Source organism: Ambystoma mexicanum, chromosome 9 (genome assembly GCF_040938575.1).
Source record: "Ambystoma mexicanum isolate Mex_15411 chromosome 9, UKY_AmexF1_1, whole genome shotgun sequence".
In the NCBI taxonomy this organism is placed as follows: Eukaryota; Metazoa; Chordata; class Amphibia; order Caudata; family Ambystomatidae; genus Ambystoma; species Ambystoma mexicanum.
The window spans coordinates 1,061,460,609-1,061,472,640 of NC_090931.1; the positions used below are offsets into that span (position 1 = coordinate 1,061,460,609).

The window sequence follows — 12,032 nt, forward strand, 5'->3', positions numbered from 1 at the left end:
TGAGATTGTGCTGATTTTTAAAAAGGGAGAAAGAAGTTTATGAGGGAACTATTGGCCAATCTCCCTGTTGGACGCTGCTGAGAAAATGTACGCTAAAGTAATACTTGGCCACCTGCAGAGCGGCATAGATGACAATGGAATAATAACCCATCTGCAATCTGCTTTCTAGAAAGGCATCAGCACGCATGATCAAATTTATAGACTCGAGCTGATCCTGGAAAAACATGCAATACTAAGTAGAACCAAGGTGTATGCCATCTTTGTAGACCTTAGAACCTCCTTTGATTTTGTTCCCAGAAATCAATTTTGGCAGGTGGTAACAAAGAGGAATATCCCCGGGAACCTACTGGCAGCAATTAAGATCCTATATGACGATTATAAGGCGTCAGTGCGAAAGGGACTGGGGGACTCACAGAGCCAATTGAAGTGATGAGAGGAGTACAACAAGGTTGTGTGCTAGATCCTCTCCTTTTTTGGATCTATATTAATGAGATTATAGAGAAGCTAGTCACACATACCTTAGACCCCACCAAAGAGGGGCAATGCAAGGTTCCCAGCGTTGTTCTTTGCTGACGATGCGGTCCTGTTAGCTGCCACACCAATGGGCCAAAAACATAACCTAGCTCTCTTTAGCAAGAATTGAAAAAAAAACTGTGCCTCGAACTAAACAAAGAAAAAAACAAGACAATGGTTGGGAAAGCGCACCAAACTGATTATTGATATTGATGTTGCCACCTTCAAACAGGTCTCCACCTACGACTATTTAGGGGCCAGGTTCTCTGAGAATTGCTTGTGATCTCATCGAATAACCAAAGCAGCTGTAACTCTTGAAAAATATAGTGGCAGAATTAGAAAATTCCATGCAGCTCATGGGGGGAGCTGTAACGCCAGCACTTCACTTGTATAGACTACATGCTCGCTCTGCCCCTACATACGGTGCTGAGATATAGGGGCACACTAACATTCACACACTATAGCAGAATGTTTTTTTTTTAAACTATTACTCATCAACAAATCAGCAATCCTGCGAATGGAATGAGATCTCTGCCCAATATCAGATTTTATAGGCTTAAAACTTTTGCTATATTGGGTGAGGATATGGTCCTCCCCCTTTCCATATAAATATAGACGAGTACTAGTTTACTTAATTACATTGCAGGGTTCTCGATCACTCCCATGGCTCAAGCATGTGCGGCTCGAGCTATTAAAGTTGAATCTGGGTCATTTATGGGAGTCACCAGAGAGAATGACCAGTGGCAGCAAAAGAATTGATCAAAAAAAGCTGGTGCTGAGGATTCGAGACACCAAATGGTTGAAGGATGCCAAGCGCTACAAACAGGCTGGCAATGACATTTATAGATTCAAAATATATCTTGATATCATAGGTCCACGCTTTGCCTGAGCCCTTTTTATCCAATTCTGCAATAATACACTAAAATTGGCAATTTACACAAAGAGCTAGCATAATTCTACTGGCTCAGCATGCATGATTTGTGGGGTGCCAGAAGAGACAACTACCCACTTTTTATTACTCTGTCCAGGGTACACAGATTTGAGACAGAGGTATCTTCTGCTGCTATTGAGACTGTTTTGTGGAAATTAAAACACAATAAAAAAAGGAAATGAGACTAGAGAGCATACGGAAGGTGCACCTGGCAATCATGTATTATAAAAACACAGCTGATCCAAAACAGAGTCCTTTTTGTTGCTAAATTCCCTCATCGAGTGCGGCTAATAAGGAACAGGCCAGTCAGACCAATGATGCAAAATGGATTGGATTTACATTGCTAGCAATATGACAAAATAGTGCTGTGTGAAGCTTTAAGCTATTGCTTCACTAGTTATTTCCAAGCCTGTCAGTTACTGGGCCTCACTTCTCTCTTGCTCTAAATCATTCTTATTAACACCCTGTTAGAATAGAACCATGGGCTATTCAATGGGAAGACATTTATTTACCGAACCCAGCCACCCTGGAGGAGGAATGGAAAACCGGTCTAGTTGCCAGCAACCTTTTATCAATTTGTGATTATGATATTAATTCTGTAGTTACTATTAAGATGTTTGGAATGAGATGGACCATTGGGGTTTGCATTAGCACTTTACTATTTTATTTCTCTTAATTGATGTTTACATCTAGTGTGTATCTTAGCGTTGCTTCTTACAGGTTTTTATGTATTGCTGATGTATAATGAAATATTTCTGGCGCATAATATTTTATGTAATTGTTTGAGGAAATACTTTTATGGCTCAACGCCCGAATAAAGTATTAACAACAATTGTCTAATCCCTCTTGATTATCACCTCCTCCTCAGGCCTCCTTCTTCCTTTCCTTGGGGTAAGGCCTGGAGACACCCTGGCAAGGTCACAATACACCACCTTTTGGGCAAGGCCAGCCACCTTAAGTCCACAACAGTGGTGATGGGTGTAGTATAAATGTTGGATAATACCACATATTATTACTGCAAGATCTGACCCAACCATTTTTGACCGCATATCGGGGCCCAAAAGAGGAGCTAGTGGGATAGGCAATTCATCAGCTTAGCAGTTCTATATCAGATTCAATCCATCATCTTATTTTTAAAGCTAAGAGAAGATGTGAAAGAACATTTGACCACAACTAGTTAATCTAGAAAAGAAACAGCCAATGTGAAAGATTTCCTTGGTTTTTAGAATCATCTTTGACCAGACAACAGTGACACTATGCTGGGGGTAGAGCTGGTAGGATGGACGAGGAAGCTGCACTTTGAAAAGAGGGCGAAGCCAGATACCTGGATTGCATTTTTGTCTTCATCTTTTCGTATTACTATTGAGCAGGAATTGTTCTTTGAGCATTTCAAACTTTGCCAAGTATTTTGTTAAAGTGTTCTTTCTGGTTGTATTGTTCTTTGAGAATTTTAAACTTTGACAAACAATCTTTGAAAGTGCTTGTTGGTTTTCCAAGTGGATTGAACATGAGCATTTAATATTTTGACAGGTTGTTTCTGAATGTGCTGTTTGGTTTTTCCAAGTGGATTTATTCACATTATTTCAAGATGGCACATCGTTCATGGGTAGGTTGGGTGACGCCTGTGGTGACTGTTGCTACACAACAATAAAAGTTTATGTGAGCACAATTCTGTTTAATTAGGTTTTAGGTGTCTTCACACATTGATGCATGTCTTTTGAGGTTACATATGCTTAAAGTCGGGACGTTAGGATGGGTTTTGTACATATATATATACCTCAAGTAATAATCAGAATTGTTTTACAATTTTCAGTCTATCTTCTGTGCTGATTTGCTTAAACGTTTTCTTTGGAATGGGCTGCTGCTATCAGCCATGGAAGTACTTCTGCAATGGCCTCAAATAGATATCTATAGAGTTTGAGAACATGGTGTTGAGTGCTGCTTAATTTTCTTTTACAAAAGAAACAATTAAGATTCCAATTTAGTACGGTTTTCCATTAGTCTGTATTATAGGCCATGTTCCATCAAAGTTGGCATCACTTTGCACTTGTATTCTTTTATGGGGATCCATATATCCTGAGACCTGAGAACATGAGCTATACATTGTTCCAATTCACCTGCTTAGGGGAGAAAGAATTGAGAAATTAGGAAAAGAATTGTACTTAATAAAATCTCCAAACAGGCACGTGAATGAACGTTCTAAGACTAAGAAGTAATGTTCATCCCCTTTAAAGTTAGGGGAATAAGACCATCTTATAATGGACTTCTCTCTTCAATCTAAATGAGGAGTGTCCTTTTCTAAATGTTTAGAAATATTCAAGTAGATGCCCCCAGAGGTGATTTGGTATACTATTATGAGTGGGCAATCATTGCCTCTGAGCATAGCAGTTATGAAATTTATATCTGATATTTTAAAATTGAAATATGTCGTTTTTATGGAGACGTATGTATATTGTTCCTTTTCTTTTCCATCTTAACATGTGGATACAATTTATCGTTATTTACACTGTAAATTGTAAAAGGTTTCAACAAACCATAACAAATAAATAAATAAAAATAAATCCATGTATTCTCGTGCTAGACCTTTTGACCTGGTATTTACCCTCAACACATTATTCACTCTGAGAGACAGCTTCTCCAGGAGGGTATATATTTTTGGTATAGAGATATTAGGATGTGTTTTCTCTTTTGTTTCTGTCTATCCTTCCATAAGGCTTTCTCTCAGTCATCATCTCAATTATGTGGAATTAATATTACAATTTTCCGCAATTACTTTCTGTTTTCCAGGAACGGGTGGGTTTCTTCAGGGTGGAACTGACCTCAAGATGCCAAAGTTAGGATGATCAACAGAGGGAAACACGTGTTGAGGGAAAAGATGAGATCAAAGAGGATGAATAATGTATGCATAGCCATGAAGGCATATAAATATACTACGGTGCCATCTTCACCTCATGCTTGCGGGTACTGTTTCTGCCAGAGGCAGAATGTAAACTTGTAGCAAGTCTTCACCAGTAGATTCACTGGCAGTCATCCTGACAGGGATTATGAATCTACTTGCCGCAATGAGAGACACAGTCCTATGTCCGCTGGTGGAACCTATGGGCAGAGGCAATGACACTGTGGAGGGGGTCTTGGAGGGCCTGTGTTTGCCCAATGTTAGTGATGCTACACTGGAGAAAGCAGACAATGCTGGTGCCACAAAGGCCCTCATCACTGCACTGCTTAGTATGAAGAACGATTTTGTTGCAAAAGTCCTCACAGTGATAGTTGGGAATATTGCTGAGGCCGGTGAGGTGGGAGGTCCCAGCTTTTAAGTCACAGATCTTTGAATACAATACTTCCATGACTTCCTCACAGAATCCACAGCACCTGGCACTGCCGTCAAAAGTCCAACAGGGACACTGCGAAACTGAAGACCAACCACCAGGGATGAGCCTCAGAATATTGCCATGCCCCAGGAAGGTTTTTGCAAGTCTGGAGAAGTCACTGCGTATAGCTGTCCACCTTAATGACAAAGTCATCAACAAGTATGAAAGATGCCTATATTTAATGAAAATTGAAGTTACAGCTGAAACCTTATTAGTATGGATTGAGGCCTGCGACCCACATGGGCCTAAGGTGGTCTCCACTCCAACATGGAGAGTTCAACAATCATTGGCATATGACTCCAGCTCTCCTTTGGATAAATACCAAGGACTTGCTGGCCCATTTCAAAATCTTAAGAACAACCAACAGAAGATGTGAGATCAGATCCATCGATTCTCCAGAGTCATTGCTGATGCAGAGGAAGGTGATTCTGCACCCGGGCCTAACAGCATTGATCCCCCAGTGTAAACTTTGAGGAGATCATTGAAGAACCTATCAGCCGAGATGCTCACCGGATACTTTGTTAACTCATTGTCAGCTCATTGGTTAAGATCTTAGATGGGGGCAGTGGGGAGGGTGGCAGAACTGTGACATTCCCCTTCCACCGCTGATGCTTTTGGGCAAAACAACTTTTCACATTGGAACATGTCTACCCAAGCATTCATCCTGGAATCCGTCCCATGAGCTAGATTGGACTGACCCCCCTGATAGCCAACTGCATTTGCTTCATATCCTCACTTCCTCAGGTGTCTCAAATACCTTTCGCTGTCAATACTATGTTTACATTTCTACCAAAGTTCCAATAGTGGAAATGTAAAAGTATATGCGTTTCTATTTGGGACCCAGAATAAAATGCAGACATGGCTCTGGAAAGTCCACTATCTGTATTGCACATTCCCTACTAGTGGTATACGATAGGGCAGGCCAGGCACAGGGGAATGGTGCCATACTGGGAACTCAACCCAGAGTGATCTGGGATACACTCTGTAATGTACCATTGAATGGTTAGGCACAGCCCTTACCATAAATGTAAAAGGCAGTAAATATCTACCTGTGCAAAAGCATTTGTGCATGCAGATTCATTTTTGTGAGTGCTGCCACCAGCACATTGCAGGTGTTTTCTTCATGCACGTGCGTGTGACTTTGGCAAGTGAGGAAACATATTTGGGAATTGCTCCACTGTCTGGAACTAGGCATGTTAGTGTTTTTAACTTGTGTAATTTGTAAGTCATGTGTTTATAAGTTGGAAGTACGTTATTGCTTATTTACTTAATGTGTTGGTCTGTACCTGCAGATCATTTATTTCTTCTTGTACTGCCAGTGACGTTTCCTCACTGTGATGAGTAATTATAAGGCAACATATGTTTGTGTCTTTCACAGATAATGTAACTGAAGCCTGGCTTGGCTTGATCAGTAACACAACCAAAGTTGTTTTCCAATGGTCTGATGGCTCCCCAGTAACCCTCACTGACTGGCATAAGAGAGAGCCCATTATCATTCATGGAGTGGATCAAATCTGTGTGTCAGCTCAAGGAAAAGTGAGTTATATTATTATATGTGTTCATTAAAAAATACCATCGCTTAAATGTGTTATTAATGTGACACGCTGTTTACTGCTATGTCATTTATAGTACAAAGAGGGATTTGGTAACAATGGGGCGTAGCAGCAGTGCCAATGCTAAACAAAAGGCAGGAGGGAATGGATAAATGTATGCATTCTAAAAGGATAATATAACCAACACAGAATCTGCCAGATCTGGAGCAACGCAGGACCTGTTATAGCTGGAGAACACAGCTTGAGCTGAAAATTAATATACAAAATAACTGAATTAATTGAATTTAAATTAATTATATTTAAACCTTCTACTTATTACTGATGCAGTCTCTCTATGTAGGATTTAGGTTACTTGAATTAATGTCAATGGAGAGGCCTATGAATTTGAAATAAATGGAAAAAACTGACAATAGAAAAATATCAATAAACAAGCATGTTCCTGGCAATGAAGAAAAAAAACATGAGCCCTTGGGATGGGAAGGGTTAATCAAGGTGAATGAAAGACGGTCCACAAAGTGGCAGTGGAGGTGCTCGTGTGTATACAATTGACATAAGTGTTGGCCGGGAGCTGTAAATAGGCAGCAATCCTGACAGCACCACTGCAATGAACTGTGTGCAGATGAACCCTCACTCCCATGCAATCTGAAGGATACAAGTAGTTAAATAACACTGATTTAAAACTACACTGTTGGCCAAAGAAAAACTGAAATGTGTTATATCATGAAAAGGGTCATTGTATGGTTGGCTCTTACATTTACAATCATGGTGGATAGTAGGCAGTGTGCAGGGTACATTTCACTGGACTCTTATTATGCAACATAATAAGCAATTGTAGGCCATTGTGGTTGAAAAAGTACAAGAGTGTGGCCGCCCATCTACTGATAATGAACTCTAACCTGTGTTTATCCCTCACTTCCTCTGCCTCCTCTCCAGCACTTCACTCATCATGGTCACATCCTGAGCACAGCTGGCCGTACCGCCTACCTGCACTTAAAAATTTACAATGTTGGTTGTCCTTAATGTATATATTTCAATGTATGTATTGTCCCCGGTGACTGTTCCATTTACTCCCCTCCACAACCTGCTCACCCCATTGTAAAACGCTCACTGATTCCCATCAAATATGATTTCTTATCTATTGTACGTTCTTTTGTGATCAAAGGGGCATTGTTCCTCCTTCACATATAAATAAATAAATAAATAAATAAATAAATACATACATACATACATACATACATACATACATACATACATACATACATAAATACAAATATATTTGAACAAGCGCTGTGGAAAGCGCGAAACACATCCATCCTGGACTATTCTTTTGGTGTCCTGCCTCTGTTGTTTCTGTTAATGGTGGCTTTTCACAGAGGAAAATATCCATTTGTATATCAGTCCGGTCCCATCCACAAGGACAGTCCTGCACCAAAATGCTAGGCGATTCTCTAAACAAGAGTACCAACACCAACCCCAAACACGTTTCAACCTTGTTGGGCCGCCTGAGTGAGGTTACGCTATGCCTCTCTAAGCACAGCTTCACCTCACTGATGAGGCCCAACTAGGCTGAAACATGTGGCAGGGGTTCCTGATGGTACTCATGTTCTGTAACGCTCACCTGATTCTCGCAGAGGCGCCGGTCTTGACTGGGCGCCTACCGTATCTTCAAAGGTGATGTGTAGCACCCGGTTGGCTCTTTGGGCTGGACATTGTGCACTGTATGCCTGACTTCAAGAGTAAGATGTCTGCAGACAGAAAATATGGGATTAATGAACTGGGGTTATTGGGGTGTCCCTATCTCTTCCCTTTTTTGCTCTCCTGTAGACCCCCAAAGGTTAACGCTCTCACCTTAGGTAAGTGAATGCCGAGCTCTCCATCTGCCTCGGGGTAGGGTGCTGTAACCAGTTTCTTCACTGGATCGGTAGCGCAGGCCTCTTGACTTCAGAGGACTGCTGTCCGTCGTTTACTGCACGAACGGTAAGTTTCGAGTAATTCTAATGTCTTTAAAGTCTTTAGTAATGATGTCTCTTGTTTTGCAGGTTCCGGCGATGGCGGATGACGGGCTGAAGTGAGTTGAAGATGGAGTCCGTATGATGAATAGAAGCGCCTGGAAGCACGTAAGTAAGCGCTTGTTGCCTGCTTCACAATGCGCTCTGTCTTTCATTTTGCAGGTACGAGTTCGGAGCGGCTGCAGGGTGCCGGAATACCCACTGGGGTTGATGTGGAAAGGAGATGTGGCACGTGAGTATCAAAGTTCCCCAATGTCTTTAAACGCACCTTGTTTTGTCTTTCAGATGCAGGATGCAGCGCCGAAGGCCTCCGGAGCGTGCGAAGAGTCGGTAAGCTTTTGTCTTTCAGATGCGGGAATGCAGTGTGAAGACCTCCGGAGCGCACGAAGAGTAGGTAAGCCTTTGTCTTTCAGATGCCGGAATGCTAACCTGTTCTTTCTTTTCTTTATAGGTGTTGCTGAAGACTGGATTCAGGATGGTAAGCCTTTTTCCTTAGGCCCAGGATCCGATGCAGAAGACACGATGAGCGTTCTGCTGCAGAGGATGCAGAATAACGCAAAGCAAGATTCATCCACCGGGTGTGGTTTAAATAGCCTCCTGTAGTGCTTAGGTGTCTCCTTCCACAGCCACGCCTAGGTAAGAAAAGAGTTCCTCCTTTCCAGAAGAGTTCCTGTGTTCTGAATCTAGGGAGTGGCTCCTGCCCCACCCAACAGGAAAAGTAGTTCCAAACAGAAGAGGATCAGAGGCTCAGCTGGCAGGCAAGTAAGCAGCATGGTCTGCTGCAGGTAAGTCCACCCAAGCATTATGAGCCCGGCGCTTCCAGCGCTGTGACTGGGCACATTTATGAGCCTGGTGCCACTGGCGCCAGGACTGGGTCCAAAAGGTCCCAATTGGGACTGGTTGGCCCTCGGAACCTGGGTTATGGATCTGCTTCCAAGGGAGTTGGCAAAACCCTGACCTTTTGGAAGCAGAGATCATGACAGTACCCCCCCTCAAGGCCCCTCCCAAACCGGGCTTCTCCGGGGTTTTGGCTTGTCAGGAAATGTTCGGTGAAATCTTTTGATTAGGCGAGGAGCGTGGACATATTCAGCAGGTTCCCAGGATCTCTCTTGGGGGCCGTAGCCTTTCCAGTCAATTAGGTAAAATAGTTTAGATTTGGAGATCTTGGAGTCCAGAATGCTTTTGACTTCAAACTCGAGTTCTCCATCAACTAGGATGGGTTTTGGAGATTTAGTTAGTCGGGTTTGAGGTTGCACGGGTTTTAATAGAGAGACGTGGAAGACCGGATGTATCTTCATGTGAGGGGGCAAGTCCAACTTGACCGCTACTGGGTTTACTATGGTAGTGATGGAATAGGGACCAAGGTATCTTGGGTTGAATGTGCGTGGCCCTTTTAGAGGTAGATATTTGGTGGATAACCAGACTTGGTCCCCTACTTGATATTGAGGGGCTTCCTTCCGATGTTGATCTGCTCCTTTCTTGTATTGTTCTTTAGCCCTTTGAAGGTGAGAAACAGCTTCCTTAAAGGCTTGGGTGATTGTAGAATGCAGGTAGTCTACTGCTGGTGTTTCAAGATCTTGGAGGGGATCCAACTCCGAGGTTCGAGGGTGACTGCCGTACAAAAGAAAAAATGGTGTTTTCCCAGTTCCCGAATGGACAGAGTTATTGTAGGCATATTCGGCTATCCAAAGGATGTCTTTCCAAGTTTTTTCAGTTTGTTGCAGCATGCAGCGTAAATACTGTTCCAGAGTTTGATTGGTCCTCTCGGTTTGTCCGTCGGTCTGAGGGTGGTGACTGGTCGATAGTCTCACATCAATTTGAGCCGACCGACAGCAACTTCGCCAAAAATGAGAAATAAATTGACTACCTCGATCCGAAATTAGAACCGAAGGAAAACCGTGTAGTCGGACGATGTTTTCGAGAAATTCTCGGGCCAGAGTTGCTGCTGTTGGCAAGCCTTTGAGCGGAATGAAATGCGCCATCTTGGAGAATAAGTCCACGATTACTAGAATCGTATTGTATCCGGAGCATGGAGGTAGATCGGTGATGAAGTCCATAGAAAGCGTATGCCAAGGGCGAGGTGGGATGTCAATAGGGCGTAAGAGGCCTGCTGGTCTTTCCTTTTGACTCTTGTTTTGGGCGCATACTCCACAAGACATTATAAAGTCTCTGATATCTTTTTTCCAAGACGGCCACCAGAAGTATCGCTTGATCTTTTCTGAGGTTTTGGCCATTCCGGGATGACCTTCCATTAAAGAATCGTGATAACAGGAGATTACTTTTTTCTGTAAATCTGTGCTGGGTAGGTATAATCGTTCTTGGAAATACAATAAGTTGTCCTTTACTGCAAAGTCCTTTCCCTGCAGATGCCAATTCTGTATGTCTGCTGGAGTTACAAGTTGCCTGGCTTTATCCTTAACTTCCTCTATGGATTCTGTGGCGATTACACCCAGAATTCTTTGTTCGGGAATGATTGGTACAGGTTTAGGGTTGATCAAGTGTTCTTCCATTCCCATCCGAGAAAGGGCATCAGCTTTACCGTTCTTTGTACCAGGTCGATAGGTAATTATGAAGTCAAACTCGGCAAAGAATAATGCCCAACGGAGTTGTCTAGAGGATTGGGCTTTTGCGGTTTTCAAATATTGCAGGTTTCGGTGATCCGTAATCACAGTAACGGTGTGTCGGGCCCCCAGCAAATAATGCCGCCAAGCCTTAAAGGCAGACTTGATAGCCAGAAGTTCCTTGTCAGTAATCGTGTAATTGATTTCAGGAGGCGAGAATTTGCGGGACCAAAATGCCACGGGATGCAACTGATTGGTTAACGGGTCCTTTTGTGATAGAACTGCCCCCATGGCAAGGCTTGAAGCATCAGTTTCCACGATGTAGGGGAGTTCGGGGCGAGGGTGTTTTAAGATTGGTGCAGAGATAAATTTAGTCTTCAAATCCTGGAAAGCTTGTTCCGCCTCGGTAGACCATTCAAAATGTTTGTTTTTCTTTAACGAGGCAGTGATGGGCTGGACTATTCGAGAGAATTCGGGGATAAACCTGCGGTAAAAGTTAGCGAAGCCTAACATGCTTTGTACACCTTTTACGGAGGATGGTGATGGCCATTTGAGAACTGCATCGACCTTCTTTGAATCCATACGTACTCCGCCAGGTGATAATATGAATCCCAAGAATTCAACTTCAGTCACGTTGAAAACACATTTTTCCAATTTAGCGAAAGGTTTGTGTTGACGCAATCTTTCGAGGACCATTTTCACGTGTTTCCGATGTTCAGATTCCGATGAAGAATAAACGAGGATGTCGTCAATGTAAACAACAACACACACATCTATGAGCTCTCTGAGGACATCGTTCATAAAATATTGAAAGGCGGCCGGGGCATTGCAAAGTCCGAAGGGCATGACCTGATATTCAAATAGCCCATACTTGGTGCGGAAGGCCGTCTTCCATTCATCGCCCTCTTTTACTCGTACCAAGTGGTAAGCTCCTCTAAGATCCAGCTTTGTATATATGCATGCTTTTCTGACTTGGTCCAGGAGTTCAGGGATCAAAGGTAACGGATATCTATTCTTAACGGTGATCTGGTTCAGGGAGCGATAATCTATACAAGTTCTAAGGTTTCCTTCCTTTTTTGGAACGAAGAACAAAGCTG

At 42.7% G+C, this 12,032-nt stretch overlaps 1 protein-coding gene across 2 annotated transcripts in view; it reads left to right on the forward strand.

Annotated features, from left to right (window-relative positions):
- PLA2R1 (phospholipase A2 receptor 1) overlaps window positions 1-12,032 on the forward strand; it is a 1,951,179-nt gene that overhangs the window by 496,199 nt on the left and 1,442,948 nt on the right. For both annotated transcript variants that reach the window (XM_069616352.1, XM_069616351.1), the window contains one exon: window positions 6,191-6,348. In XM_069616352.1, coding sequence (XP_069472453.1) covers window positions 6,191-6,348 — 158 coding nt within the window. The remainder of the gene's footprint in view (window positions 1-6,190; window positions 6,349-12,032) is intronic.